General features: G+C 38.7%; 1 protein-coding gene across 1 annotated transcript in view; it reads left to right on the top strand.

The window, feature by feature from the left end:
- The first annotated feature begins 1,983 nt into the window (after positions 1-1,983).
- LOC131078409 (peptidyl-prolyl cis-trans isomerase FKBP15-1) overlaps positions 1,984-16,567 on the top strand; it is a 65,475-nt gene continuing 50,891 nt past the window's right edge. Inside the window, exon 1 of the mRNA XM_058016098.2 lies at positions 1,984-2,229. Within this exon, the coding sequence (XP_057872081.1) occupies positions 2,157-2,229 (73 nt within the window). The 5' untranslated portion in view covers positions 1,984-2,156. The remainder of the gene's footprint in view (positions 2,230-16,567) is intronic.

Below are 16,567 nucleotides of genomic sequence, written 5' to 3'. Positions count from 1 at the left end.
GAACATATAGTGTCATATGTGGTCTTAAGGGGTCATGTTGTGCGTGTAATAGGATGTGAAAATGGGTCACATTGTAGAGGAAATTTAATTTGTTTAAATTTGTTATCTAAATTTTCTAATGTTTATTTAAATTAATTTTTCTAACGTTTTTCTTTTTTTGCTAATGTTTTTCTAAGTTCTAATTTACTACAGGTTAGTTTTCTATGTTTTTCATAACAATTTTTTAAAATGTCGAAAAAAATATACATCTATACAATTATGTAATTTTAAAAACAAATTGACACATTTCAATCAAAACATTAAATTATCAAACATTTTTCTAAAATAATGAAAAACAATAAATTATCAAACATTTTTCTAAAATGTTGAAAAACAATAACTATATACAATTATTTAATTAAAAAAATAAATTAACAAACAAATTATTTACAAATTTAATTAAAAAAAACATTATTAAACCAAACAAAGGGTTATTTTGTGCACCTGATATAACAAAGGTCGAAAACTGAAATAGGAAAGATGCTAACTGCTGCAGACAAAGTTTGGTGACGTGATGCTGACGACTGGTTCGATCCAACCCCCACCAGACAGAAAAAGTCAAATTTGATAATGACCTTTTAACTGTCATTTTTGATATTTATAAATTTAAAAAAAAACCCTAACCGAAAAGGGTTAGAGCGAATGGGGGGTTCGAGCGAACCCAAAAGTTGCGCAATGTTCGAGCGAACCCAAGTCAGAAGGTTGGTTCGCTCGAACTGCCAGGGGTAGTTCGAGCGAACATTCCTATTTCGCTCGAACATGGGCAAATCCGAAATTCCCACTTTCGCCAAATTCCTTCGTTGGCAAAAGTGGGAACCAGCTTTGTGAATTCACCCAGACATGTGTGGGAATGAAATTTTAATTTAATTAATTAATTCCATTATGGAAAAAGATGAAAAAGATGAAAGCGAATTAAATAATCAAATTATGAATTTGATTTGTTTAAAAGAAGGGATCAAATTTATTAATTATATGATTTATGATTATCATATAATTAATTAAAAGAGGACTATAACGTAATTAATAAAATTAATTAGCTAGAAGGGGGAACACTAATCAATTAAATAATGTGTAATTATTTAATTTAAAAGCATTTGAGATAGCTAAATTCAATTAATTAGATTAATCAAATTTAGGTGTCTATAGAGATAAAAATAACTATCCTACTTTTGTTGGTAATGTTGGTGTTGGTTCAATTATCAGTGATCCTCTAAACCTAGTTGTTGCTCCTAGTAATGGGTATCCTCATCTCCGGTTTCTACTTTTGATGTTAGGGTTCTTCCATCTCTTGCTTGTACTTCTAAGGTTGGTGATTATCTTATTGGTGATGTTCCTCCTGAAGTTGGCGTTGGTGGAGGTGATTCTTCTTTGGTGATAATAGTAAGGGGAATTATATTATTGTTGATATTTATGGATAATTTGAAGTTCCGAGAGCTTTTGGGTCTTCTTTTCATAGTGACTTGAAGATGGTGTTCACTATTGTAGACTATTCCAATTATGACTTATCTTGAATCCTAGCTTCAAGATTGTGTTAATTTAAGAATCAAATCTTTAGAGAAGGGTGTCAAGTCCTTTATTGATAAGATGGATGAGAAATGTGGTGGTAGTTGATGTTGTTTTAGATACATGATACTTTTATGATATGCTATCACATATGTTATATACTCTTTTTGACTCTAAATGTAAACTGATTTCTGACATAATATTTGAATAGATTAACTTTGATTGATCTTAGCAACAATATTAATTTTTTAATTTATATATGGTTTATTTTATTAAAAACACTTATCCTATGTACATTAAATCTTCATCTAAATATCATTATTATTATATTATTTTTAAATTTTTAAATTTATTTATTGCAAACTTATCGAAAGACAATATTTCATAGAATAATATTTCATGTGTTCAATCTCACTCACAGGGATTGACTTGTGATAAATGCCACAGGAGCGAACTCCGTGTTGAATAACATAGCTGATTTTAGGGGTCCATCTTTTCTATTTTGAGTTTGCATTGTGATAAATACCTTAACAAAACACCATTTTTGGTGTTAGTTAGGCGACGAGCCGAGCCGAGCCGAGCAGAGATAAACCAAAAGAGCGAGTGCACCGAAGATGGCGCGGATGTGGATTAATTGTGCGGCATGCATTCTCTTCATTTACTTGCTTGCTTCAGTTCCATTATCAAGTAAGATTCATAACCACATTTGTCAGGAACATGTTTTGGGAAAAGTTTTTTCCCGTTTCATAGTAGCACTTTCCCTCGAATTCGCCTATTTTGCCGGCCGCCATAACAAGGTCAACCTCGGGTACTTTGAGAAGTTTTACACACCCGATCTGCTATTTTCAAGTGTTTATGCTCATTAAATATTCCGAAATACCCAGCCTTCTTGCTGTGATCCCCAAGTAACAGTTCGCTTTTGTAAAATTTGATGTTTTATTCTTATTTTATCATTATACGTGATTTAGATAGGTCTGTGCGAAACTGCTGGCCGATTGCACATTCGGAGAAACGACTTTGTTTATTGAATTTATCAATTGTTTCGGATAAGACTGTAGTATTTTTTACATCACTGTTCTATTTAATAATATTTACAAATTGCTACCGCGGACAGCGAAAATCTAGTGTTCATAATCAATTTTATTTCTTATATATGTTGAACTTCTCACAGCGGAAGCTGGTAATGCCGATAATGGTTAGCCTTTGCAAAGATTCACCTTTTGCACACCAAGTTAATAAGTGTGCCCCCGTGTGAATGCCAGCTGAGAAATAGAAATTGATCGTATTGTTTTAGTGATGCATGGATTTTAAAGTTCATGTCATCGATGTTCAGTTTTGGGAGCTGGCTTGAACATCGTATTTCGGCAAATCAGGCTGGAGATTTTATGGAAAGAGAGGCTTAAGTACCGGTTTGAACGGGCTATGCAATTTAGACACCTCTTTTTAGCAAGTGTGAAGACATTAATATATGGAATCGGGAAATCAGGCATTTGGCCTTTTGTTTGGGCGTTATGCCCCTTTGCTATTACCTATTCTAAATGCAGGATGTTAGAGTAATCAACTTTGGGCCAAGTAAAGCTATATTCAAAGAAAAGTTGTCAGCTTCTTTTCCTTGAAATTGTCTCCCTTTAATGCATGTTTCAGATTTCAGGCCAACCACAGTTAGATTCAAAAAATGAGATTCCAGCTTCCTCTCCTTGATATTTTCCTCCTTTTCTTGTATGTTTTAGACTTGTTCATCATGTGAGTTGTAGGCAGGTCTGTCTTATTGTGGCTGATGCAAGCACAGTCTGATTTGGTATATAGCAATTATCTGTGATTTTAATGCTCGGCAAACTTGTCTATTAAGACTAGTAGAAATCCCACTTCTTTGCACTTTGTGTGAAGCGAAAAAAATTTTGTAATTTGAAGAGAAAGGGTCATTAGTAGCATAGCGATGTCAATTATTGGTCACATTTTTATTGTGTAACCTATCAAAATGTAACAAAATTAATAGTTAAAAAGCACACCTCTAAACTAATTTGAGAATAAGAAAGATTAATTGCCTTATTACAACACCACTTATTGGCCATATTTTTGTTGTTCCTGCCACAAAGGTCAAACATGTAAGATAGTCAAATTTGAAACCTTGCATTGAAAACATTCAAGTAGGGATGGCTAGGTGTGAAGTTGATTCCTTCCTACCTAGAGTTGTTGAGATATTGGGTGGCATTCATAGTGGACCAGCCACTAAAGGTTTGTCTATGATGCAAAACAAAAACATCTACTATCCATTAGTGGACTTGTCACCTCTTTCATATGATAGGGCAGTGATGTACTTATTGATTGGTGACTTAGTTTTCTTAGATTTGATAGTGGGCTATGGAGATCAGCATGTAAGGGACTTCATTTGGTGCATGGCCTAACAAGATATTTACTTGACATCCTCCAACGAAGACCTACTAAATTGTGGAGAGATTGGACAAGTTGCAGCCACTGATAAGAGGTTTTGAAGAGGTTTCCATCACACTTTTCTTGTTGGAGATTGGTTCATTGATGGGTTCATATCAGCATTGATGGTTGGTGGTACTTGTGGCTTCAATTGGAGTGAAGTTCTTAGCTGGTTAGATGATGTCCAGGTTCACAATAGCATAATGAGTATTGACATGATGGATGGATATGATAGTACAAAGATTTGGGATCCTGGCATCGACATGTGTGGTGCATTCCTTCAATGGATCCATGATGACTTGCTTCACTAAGGGTATACAAATGTTTATATTAGAGTAGTGCAGCGGTTGGGTGGAGCAACGTTTCTCAGATTCATATGGGATCTAGGAATTAGTTTTCAGTGTGCAAATGCAGATTGCTTGAGGACAAGCAAACTCCAAGAAAGGAGGACTGTAATGTCCCCTCTCTAGTTGACAGGCATTTGAGTAGGATTGGCCTATTGTTAGGGTTTCCATTGGCCAACGGAGTGGATAGGGGACCCATCCAGAGGTTTGTGGAGCTATGCAAGATCTTTATAAGCCGTTTTGGGCAGTTTGAGACAATCTCTTATTTTTTAGGAGGGGTTCCTAAATTTTAGGGATTGATTGGGAGTTGATCGGAACGCATCAGGAGACCTTAGGGATCATTCTAAAGGCTTGGGTCACAATCCCTATTTTTTAGAGACTGTTACTTTGCCTGCTGTATTTGGACATCACTAGGATGGCACGTGCATCATCAATTTTTAATTTGGGATGGCCAGGTGATGTGGTTTGAATAAAAATTAAATATTAAGGTATTGGCTTTAATATTTAATTAAAATAAAATAAAGTGATTAATAATGTCACTTTATAATAAATTATTAAACTAGTAAAAGGACCCCTTGTCCTAGTTGAGTTATTGCTGTTTTAAAAGAGGGCCATTGAAGGGGTGTTAGTTATGAATAAAATTTGATTGTTAATAATGGCATACGGGACCCATTTTCCAACTCCCAACCTTGAGGAGTTATATTTTATTAAAATTTGACTTTTATGAATTTAATAAAAAGTCCATGATTTGGACACCAACTTTGGGAGGAGCATAATTTTATTTAAAATGAATTTTTGATTCATTAAAGTGCATGTGGAAAACCCTAATTAGGGCGTTGGCTTTTGAGGAAGCATAAAGTAACATTTGGGTTTCTTTTTTGAACATCTTACATTCATTTTTACATCAACAAATTGGGATTTGAGCTCTGGAGATGAATTTTAGTAGCAGACCAGACTTCTAGGAACAAAAACTCCCTAGAGATAGGTGAATTGGATGAAACTGCAATTCGCAATTGAGAGGAATTCACACAGGGTTTCTATTGGTGCTTTAGAAGACATTTCTGTCAGCAAATTTCAGAGTTATATTGCAGATTTTGGAGGGTTTGGAATCACCCTAGGGCAACCGCCTCATTCTTAGAGCCAGTCGTACCTCTTCCATAGCTGGCTGTACCATCCAGCAGGCTCCATGTTTCGTATCATGGCCATACTAGTCCGGAAAGGGTTTGGATCTCATGCAAGCTTTATAGTCGGCATATTCTAGCAGTGATTTGGTGACCTCAATAGGCTACAGGGGTTAATTTTGATCCATATTGTTGTTTTTGCCAATAAACTGAATAATCTTGCCTAGAGGCCAGGCATGGGGTTAGCTGTTCCTCAATTGTTCCTCAATTTCTTTTAGAATTTATTTTTGATAATTATTGTAGAAGCGAATAAGGCCATTGGGAGTTATCTTTGCTAGTTGGGAGCTCATAGATTGTGTTCCCTTGAAAATTCATCAATAAAATCCCCTTCTAGTTGAGCGCTAGACTCCTGGTATGCAAATAGTTTCTGTAGTGAATTGGTTTTTTTAATTCTGAAAATTATTATCTAGCTGTTCCAAAAATCAGCACGCTGAATTTATTTATCATTTATTTATATTTCTGCATTTTGAGTTCAAAAGTATTGTTTCATTTCAATCAACAACATTAAAATCAGAAAAAATTCAGTATAGACTGACTGGCTGGGGATCTTTCAGTTTAAATACAAAATTAGGTCAATCCGGGATGCAGTGAAACTTACTAAAAATAGTAAGTCCTCAGAATTCACTCAAATTTCATTGGTAGCTTCCTTGAAGGGTTCTCACTTCATTGGTTCATTCGGATTTCTCAAAACCCGAAGTTATTGACCTCATTTCTAAGTCTGAAGGGTAAAAACCCTAAAATAGACAATACAAGCTTTAGATTTAGCCAAATTTCATCTAAGCACTTGTAGACTTGACCAAAATTTACCTAAACATTTGGGGACCTGGGAAGATTGAAGAAACTGCTGCCAAACAACCCAAAAGACCAAGTGGACCAAAATTGTAGGGGGTCCCCATTTGGAATGGGGTGATGTGTGATTAGGTCACAACATCTCATCAGTTTTCTTATTTTATTTGACTAGAAAATTGAAAAAGCCATGCCCTTTAGGTTGAGAAACATTCTTTGGTTCATTATTTGTCAAGTAAATTAGGTTGATTTAAGTAGATATATTCGTGATAAAATTGTTGCTATTTGGGAGGGAATGGAGTGGGCTCACTTTACTAAATAGGTCATGTTTTTTTAGATTAATTTCAAGTGTATTGAATGGCCTTTTATTTTGGCCATATTGCAAGTCTTAGACTTTGGTGCCAAGTTTGTGCATTCTACACAAACTCTCTTTAGCGATGCCTTGGATTGCCTCATTATCAATGACTATCAGTTTGAACGGTTGGTTCTTTTTGGTCTATTTCCTTCTTGCTTCTTTTTTGTAAGTGTTTTCCATTTAGGATATTGTGTATGTTCTCAATGACTATGCTTCTTGTACACAATAAGATGAAGGTCATTGATAATGCTGACCTCTAAAATAGGGAAAAGGTAGAATCCCTCTCTCAGTGGACACACAACAATGATAATCTACATAGGATATCAAGATGGACAATGCAATAATGATTAAACGAGAAGGTCAAAGGACAACTATCTAAAGGATGGCTAAGCTAGGGGCTAAATTGAAGGCAATGTGATGAAGGATGGTCAAACTAGAGATTAGATATAGGGTAATATGGTAATAAGTTAAATAGCATGTAAAAATAAATTAATAAGCATACAATTAGATAGAGGAGCAAGGTTAGAGATATCTTTTTGGGGTTGACTTTTAGGCTTATTAATCACCCCCTTTGGCTTTAGCACTTGGTGGGAGGTGATTGTAGGTGAATTTGAGACAGAGAGGAGAAACCATATTGATTTGCATGCATCAAAGGTGAATCTCCTATCCTGAAGATTCAAAGGTCCAAGTGAGTAACTTATCTTCTGTTGGTGAAGTACTCCATTGTGATGTCCCCTTCTAGTTGACATCTGTCAGCTGAGTAGATTAGCCTATCACTGACCCTCGTAGGCTAATGAGGTTGGTTAGAGGGTCCTCCGGAGTTTTGGTTCGTCATCTTCAGAGCGAGCACTTCAGGTATGGTTTTTGTTTGAGGTCTCCAGGACTCCGTTAGAGATACTTTCTATTTTTAGCAATCCTGCTATTTATAGCCAGGGGTTGGACAGGGACGGAGTATGGTTTGGCAGTCTCCAGTTCAGATGGCAGGCAATTCTGATAAATACTTGGAGAGATATTAATATTTAATTATTTTTAATTAAATATTAAATGGGCGAACTTTAATGTTTAATTGTTTTAAAAGTCACTTTAAGTCATAACTTAAATGAGGGTCTATCTCTCGTTAGATGGGGCCAGTTTTATATTAAATGGGAAAGTGATTTATTTTTGACACTTCAATAGTCAAAAATTAAATATTAAAATTTAAACATCATTGAATGCCAAAATCGCACCCTTCTTGGGAATCGTGCCAAACCCTAAGTGGAGAGGATTAAAGAAGATTTTAGGTCTTCTTTTCATTATGCGAAGTTTTGATATTTTGATTGGAGCTCTGAGAGGAGTTTTGGCCAAGGGTTTCAGCAGAAGATTCTTTTGCAGTGATTAGAGGTATCGATATAGGAAAACGTGGGATTCTTGTACAACAGCATCAGACGCTGTGAAATATCAGTTGATCTTGCTCTTCCAGTTGGTTTCATTCAGGGACCAAGTTTGTGCTTATTAATCAGTGAGGCACTGTCATTCTTCAGTATTTTGTTGCAGCAGCAAACAGGGAAACAGAGGTACCCAAAGGAGATATTTATTGGTGGCTGTACGGCTGCCTGGGAAGTAGCGCCAATCACCTAAAGGGGTCTGCGATTTGCATGTTGGAGGAATCAGAAAAATATTATTAAAATAGCTGAAGGTGCGCCTAGTCTAGAGTCATCTATTGAGCTATCATGTTAGCTGTTCTGGTCAGTCTGGAGTAAGTTACATCATGCTGTCATAATGGACTGTGTATGACCAGCAAGGAAGAAATAAGGGTTTCCAGATTTTCATGGTATTTTCCAGTTCCTATCTAATAATGTTTTGTTTATGTATTGAGGGTAGATTAAGGTTGAATAAATGTAATAAGGGTTTGATCAGTTTATTACTGAACTATAATTGATTTCTAGCGTTTCGCTATAGTTGCTTTTTTGAGCTTTTAATAGTCAAAGTATACTAGCTGTTCAAAAAGTTGCAAAGAACAAACTTAAAACGCAATAGGGTCAACTAAACTACAGTAGTTAGAGTTGAGGGCCTTTGAGGTTCTTACAATGGTATCAGAGCTAAATCTTGCCATCCTAAGGGTTTAGCAATTACATGCAGTCACAGGAAACGGGTTCATACAAGTATTACACACGTAGCAAAGCCCTTCTTGAAGGAGAACAGAGTCTTAACAGGCAGTCAGATACCATGGGTGAAAGGCATACATGCAGCCCACCCAGAGGCCACAGAACTGAGGATGAAGAGACTAGAGAATTTTTTAGGACTATGGCTACCGGGCAGTAGCAGGTTGCTCAGGGTTTACAGGCACTCACCACCATGATGGAGCGTATGAATCCTCCAAACTGAAATAATCAGGAACCAGAGGACAATAGGGGTGTAGCCAATATTCCTAGACCTCATAGGGCAGTTACATGCATAGTTGACAGGCCTTCAAGGCCTAATTTCTTGGCAGAAGAACCTGAGGATGTTGCTAGAGCTGAGGCAGAGCCTGTCTTTGTTGATAATGTTATGACGGTACATGATGAGTGGAGTCTTCTTCCCCCTGATGTTAGGCAGAATCTGAATTTTGATCAGTTCATGAGGCAAAAACAAGAGGTAGAGAGAAACAGGCAAGAGAGGAGGCCACGTTTCCAACATAGAGATCTTGAGTTTGCCACAAGCAAGCTCACTCTACCTTATTATGATGGCAGCGGTGCAGTTACAACTAGTTCCTGGATCCATAAATTGGATACATACTTCACACTGAGACCCATGATTGAAACGGATGCAATTAAGTTTGCAACCTTACACTTGGACGCTACTGCACATGAGTGGTGGCATAACGGACTCATCACTCTCCAACATGATGAGATTACCACCTACCAGGAGTTCGCTGATTTGTTAATAGAGAGGTTTGATAAGAAAGACCCCGAGTCTTACTTCCGGGAGTTAGCACAGGTGAAACAAACAGGGAATTTGGAGGCGTATGTTTCAGAGTTTTTGAAACTGTCTTGCATGGTAAATAACATGTCAAACCAGCGGTTAGTAGTTTTGTTTATAGAGGGACTCATGGAGCCTCTGAGAGGGTGGGTAAAGGCATTTGATCCACCAACACTTTTACTTGCCATTAAAAAGGCACGGAGTATGGATGTGACAGCCACTCAGAATAAATTTGGGTCAAAGGGGTCAACATCTTTCAAAGATAATAGGAATTTCAGCAAAGGGAAAGAAAAATCAGACTTTAGAAATGATTACAAACCAAAACCAGCAGCCTCTCCCTTAGATCGTGAGACACTTAACGATTTAAGGCAGAAGAAACTTTGTGTTTATTGTAAAGGTCCATATGATGCCAACCATGACTGTCCTTTGAGGCCTAAGGGCAGGGCAAACAGAGTAATGTGGGCATATTATGAAGATTCAGAATCTGATCATGAAGGTCAGCCTGTTGGTTATGAGGATTTAGAGGCTGACAATGACACACAGGGTCCTCCGAGACTTGACAAAATGGATGCAGAAGGTGATGAACACCTTAAGGAGGCACTTCTCATGAGTATTCAGCAAGAAGGGTCATTCAGAATGAGAGGAGTACTTGCTGGTCAGAAAGTTATTACACTGCTGGATACCGGAGCCACACATAACTTTATTGATGCTAGGTTAGTGGAGAGGAGAGGAATCCAAACAGAGGAGTTTGAGGGCATCCGTGTGAGGGTGGCAGATGGTTACACTTTAAAGTGTAATAGGATGATTACAAAACTCCCATTACGTGTAAACAATTATGAGTTCAAGACTGATTTCTATGTGGTTCAGATGGGAGATACAGATTTGGTCTTTGGTATGAACTAGGGAAGTTTACACTTGACTTGCAGGAGATGGAGATGTCTTTCACCGTTGATGAGAAAACACATGTGCTAAAAGCGATTAAGGACAGCAATTTTAGAATGATTACACTCAGGCGGATGGAGAGGCTTGTACACCATGATCAGACTGAGTGGGAAGCAGAGTGTATGATCGTGCCCATACAACAGGATGCTCAGAAAGTTGAATATCACCCTGACATTCAGATACTGAGAACCAAACATAACAAGGTTTTCAGTGACATACTATCAGGGAGGCCACTAGATAGGGGTTTTGAGCACATCATTGAGGTAGAGGAGGGAGCGAAGCCAGTGATGATCACTCCATATAGACATCCGAAGCGCCTGAAAGATGAAATAGAGAAAACCATACAGGAGCTTCTGGCCATGGGACATATTCGGCCTAGTAAGTCCCCCTTTGCTTCTTTAGTTGTCTTGGTGAAGAAGAAGGATGGCACATTGCGGATGTGTTTTGATTACAGGGTCCTTAATAAGCGGACGATCAAAAATAGATATCCCATTCTGTGTATTGATGAGCTCATAGATGAATTACATGGGGCTTGTTATTTTTCAAAGATTGATTTGAGATCAGGCTATCACCAGATTAGTGTCCGTGAGCAGGATATTGAGAAGACTGCTTTTCGTTGTCATTATGGACATTTTGAGTTTGTGGTTATGCCATTTGGGCTAACCAATGCTCCTACTACTTTCCAGTCCACAATGAACAAAATCTTCAGACATCAGTTGAGGAAATCAGTATTGGTGTTCTTTGATGATATACTGGTTTACAGTCGTACTTGGGAGGAGCACCTCAGTCACTTAGATACAGTTTTGAGCATTCTGAGTAGGGAGTCCTTGTATGCCAAGGAATCCAAATGTGACCTTGGAATGACTGAGTTATTGTACTTGGGCCATATTATTAGTGCAGAGGGAGTGCGGATGGATCCTGAGAAGATCTGTGCTATTGTAGATTGGCCTACTTCAGTGAACCTTACTCAGTTGCGTGGGTTCTTGGGCATATGTGGTTTCTACTGCCGTTTTGTTAACAGTTATTCATGCCATGCGGCACCTTTGACAGACTTGATGAAAAATTGTGCCTTCTTATGGACTCCTGAGGCTCAGGAGTGTTTTGAGAGGTTCAAGGAGCTCATGACTTCATGTCCAGTACTTTCTACACCTGATTTCTCGAAGTCATTTGAGTTACAATGTGATGCCTTTGGTGAGGGCATTGGGGCGGTGCTTATGCAGGACAAGCACCCTATTGCTTATGAGAGTAGGAAACTTCGTGGACTTGAGAGAATTTACAACATTTATGATAAGGAAATGTTGGCCATAATGCATGCACTGGCCAAGTTTAGACAGTACTTAGTGGGCAACAAGTTCTGCATTAAGACTGACCACAATAGTTTGAGACATTTCCTTGGGCAGTGTTGACGTGTATTTTGTACACGATCATACACAGAATAAAATACCCAAAGGCATCTTATCCTCTCTTGAATAAAGTCGCTAACTGCTGAAGATTCGCAAAAAGGATCAGTTAGGATGACTCCAATGTTCTTTTTGGTAGGGTCTCTACGTGTGGATAAGCACCAGTGGTCGTTGTGATTTGCTGTGTCCTCAAGGGGCCTTACGTTACCGAAGATTTTGCTAAACTAAACAAGCTTTTCAAAAAAATAAAAAGAATAGGGTTTTTGCAAGAGCTCTAATCTAGTCTAACCCTAAGAATGACTTCATGTGGACAAGACTTGGCAAGATTCTACCAACTTCAATTTTGCCATAAAATAACAACTCAATTGAAATTGATGCGATCTTCTAAGGTAACAAATGATTTTTCAATACATCAAAGATCAAAGACACTACCACGAAGGTACATATCCAAGATACAATAATGATTGAAGGTTAAGTGATTCAAGTATTCTCCAGTTGACCACGCAAGGCGTTCCTACAATCAGCAAGAAGCTAGTGGTTTGGAAAGCGAATCCTACCAAAGATCAAGTCCAACACTTTGTCCTTCGAATTAACACACTACTTTGATTGAGAATGATTCAAGAAAATTGAACAACCATGAAGATAACCAAGAAAATTGCAACAAAACACCATAACTTCAATATTTCATTGATTTCAAAGTCATCATGTACAACAATTGTTTGAATTCTTTCTTCAAAGCTCAATCTTGCTACAAAAGTAAATTGCTTCTAAACTCTAATCTCTCTAATACATCAATAATCTAATCTTCTTCTCACATCTAAATTCCTATGAAAATGAAATGAAATGAGGGTATAAATAGCATCCTCAATTACAATGAATGGTCCAGATCAAAAAGCTGATCAACGGTCAAGATCATGACACCTAAACCCTAATTAGGGGTTGTTACAAAAGTTCCCCTTTTATTGCACAACATTAAATGCATAGCCAATTATTAAATTTGGCACAAAAATCTAGGAGACATAAACCAATGACAACTAAGGTGCCATGTCATCTATAACAACCTCTCATCTAGAATCTTATTCCCTTTCCAATTCTCTTTTTTAGCATATGCAATGAATCTTGACACGATTCCTTCGATCTCAGCAATTGGAATCTCGGGAAGATTCTTCATTCTTTCTTCCAAGTGGATGACCTGATCAAATGCATCTAGAAGAGCTGCGTCCCATGCAAGTTCAAGTTCTTTAGTCTTTTCAATCAGGAGCATGGTAGCAAACATCTGGTCCTGTTGCTCATCTGTGATATTGGCGTCCTTGCAAAAGATGACCTTGATTCTATCCTCCAATTCCTGCAAATCCACATCTGTCTCAACTTCGATCCTCCTGCCAAGAATGGTACGTAGTACCTCAAATACTCTGTCCTGGATCGGGTTGATCACCTCCTCAACATGGCTACATCTAGTACTGATGTCCTCAAAGAGAACTTCCTTCATCTGGAGTAAGGTTGACCACTGAAGCAAACTATGAGGTCCTCCATCCATGATCTTTTCCTGCGCTAAGACCTTCCTCGATGTTTGTCTGATTACTTTCAAGATAGGAATGATAACCTCTTTGGTATGAGCAAAAGCAGCTACTGTTATCATCAAGTTGTGTATAATCTCAAGAACCTGGATAGCCCTATGAATAGTCTTCATCATCCTTGTTGTAAATTCTACGGCAATTGTATGAGATTTGTCCATCCAAGTACTCATACGCTGGACCATACTCTTGAATCTCTCTGCCTCACCAATTGATTGAAGGGGAAGTGCCTGTATGGGTGATCTTGCTGGATCCTGACGTCCTAAAGGTTGATTGAGATGGCTGAAATATGTTCTCCATGCACCAACCTCTCTCTCAAGCTTCCTATTCTTCTCCATTTCTTCCCTAAGTTTGTCTTTCAAGGCCTCAAATGAATCGGTGGCATCATCAAGTGTCTGCTCGGCTGTGGATGGACCTAGCTCAAATGTCTCTATATCATATTCCTCTGCTAAGATCTCACCTTCATACTTGTCCACTGCCGGTGTAGCTATCTGCAACTTTCTGGATCCAGTTTCATCTCTAATCATCTTGGACATCTTGGTAGCCTTCCTCTTTTCTGTCACTTCCTGGGAATGTCCGACAAGGCTCTCCAAGTCAATTACATTGTCTTCGTCCTCAATCACGATCACCTTAGTTAATCTTTCCTTCAACCAATCTGGGATGGCAGATCTTGTCTCTTTAACCTGTATTTCCTTGGACAATTTTTCTTCTCTGGGAGGAGATGTTACTTCATTATCTTCCCCATCTTCATGCAACTCATTGTCTTGAAGAGATCCACCTGTTGCCTGTCCTTCTTTATCATTCTGTACCATTGACTCCATAGAATCTTCCACTTCAAGTGTCCTCTTCTCAGGTCGAGAAGATGTGCCGGATGAACGATCTTGGTTGGCCCCTTGCTTCTTCTTGGAAGATTCTCTCTTTTCAGGTCTCTCTTTCCTCTTCGAGCCTCTTGGATGGAGATCGCCTTCACTTGCACTTCGAAGGTTGCCTTCATTTGTATTTCTGGGATTAGGATTACCTTCGCTTACACTAGCTCCACCTTCGGCTAGTTTCTCTTCCAAAGTGAAAGTCATAGCTATGCCTTGCTCTCTCAACTTCTGATGCTGCACATCAACCCATCTGCGAGTACAAGACAAGACTGGAGCCATCAAAGCATCTAGATCCACGACCTCGGGCTCATTCCAATCTAATCTTACTGATTTGCTTTCTCGGTCATAGGATGACTGGAGATGTCGGCCACTGTCCTGTGCTTGGTCGGCCACTCTGTAAATCTTGCATTTCCTGATGAAATCCAAAGGCAATCTAGAATGCATCTTTCTTTTCACTTCAAGATCGTCTAAGAGATTCATCATAAAATCTTCTATCTGAAATTCATGCTTAAACTTCCTACCGACTGTCTCCTCTATATATCCATGTGGATCAAAGCTTTCTCTCAAGGCAAAGGATGAAAAAGAATACAAAGCTAACTCCTTCTCTGCGTCATCCATGGCTAAAGCATTAGGACATACCTCAACTGAATTGCCTAAGATGATAGGTACAGGAACTCCATTTCCATGTCTGTGTCTGAATGCCTTCGCATAAGCTGCCAACTGTCTTGTTACCTCAAGTAACACTATTCTGTCTGTCGGATATCTCGGCAACATGTATGGAGGTGAAGGACATCCATGAACTCTGATATAAGTAAACTTCGGAAATTGGATAAACCAAGCACCGTACTTCTTTACTAGTTCCTGTGCATCTTGAGATAGCCTGTTGTGAATCCCACCTTGCAACGTCCTCGTGATGTTCATCGTGAAGGTATCATTAACTAGCTTGTAGTTGCTTCCTGGCGGATGATGCAAGTGGACATAGGAATCACAAACTCTGACCTCGCCGGGTCCTCTTCCAATCACTCCTCTGTGAGGTAGTCCTGCATACTCAAAGCTCCTAATCAAAGCATATATGAGGTATGAACTCATGTGGAAGGACTTGGTAGCTTTTAGTCTCCTCAACTGTACGTCCAAGCAATGGCTAATCATCCTAGCCCAATGAATTGTTCCTTTTCCCTGAACTATCACCTGGATAAAGTAGAACATCCACCTTTCAAAGTAAAAGGCTTGAGGGGCTCCTGTAACTCGGTTGAGCATTGTAATCAAATCTCTGTACTCCTCCTGGAAATCAATCCTATGTGGTGTGTTCGGGATCTTGCTCAGGCGAGGACGACTCTTGAGTAACCAGTTCTTGTTGATGATGCTTAGGCAAGCATCTGGATCATCTTCGTACATGGACCTGGCTCCTTCGATGCTCTTGTATATCATATCCCTGTGCTCTGGAAGATGGAAAGCCTCACTTATAGCTTCCTCTGAAAGATATGCTAAAGTGTTTCCTTCCTTGGACACGATCGTTCTGGACTGAGGATCATAATGACGAGCACACTCAATCATCAACTCATGGCACTGAACTGCTGGAGGGAAGCCTGCCGCCTTAATGATGCCACTTTCAATTATTCTCCGGGCGACAGGTGATGGTTTACCAATGTAGGGGACCTCTCGAAACTTCTTCGTACTGAAGTTACCCAAGTTGGTATCTCCAATGTTGCTCCACTTAGACACGATCTTGGTCTCCACTTCTTCAGTCTTTTGATCTTCCTTCATGAGAGCTGGACGACTGGTGGATGCTCCCGCCTTCGGGGTCGCCATACCTACACAACATTTCATAATAAGTAACTAGATATTGCAATGCATAACATAGATTAGATTAAAGACTAGGAAACTTCATGATAAGTCTTTGAGTTATCATTTCCTAAAAACGATTGAGCTACTGGAATTCAAAAATTTCAAAATTCAAAATTTGAAGCTATAACGATCAAAATTCAAAATTTCAAGGGATCCTCGCCATACCTCACTTGAGAGTTTAACTCTAAAATGCAAAACAAGAAATTCGCCTAGGCAATAATCGAAATTTGGTGACTTCAACGTGATCTCTCTTCAGCTAGCAACTTCGCCACCTTTGGGGGGGTCTTTGATGTGATCTTTAATGTCTTTGGCAAGTTCGCCTTACTTTAACTTCAAGTTCGCACTTCCTTGATGATGTTTGC

This window comes from Cryptomeria japonica, chromosome 3 (genome assembly GCF_030272615.1).
Source record: "Cryptomeria japonica chromosome 3, Sugi_1.0, whole genome shotgun sequence".
NCBI lineage: Eukaryota > Viridiplantae > Streptophyta > Pinopsida > Cupressales > Cupressaceae > Cryptomeria > Cryptomeria japonica.
Note: the sequence above shows the minus strand (reverse complement) of the source record. Positions and strands in the feature narration are given on the sequence as shown.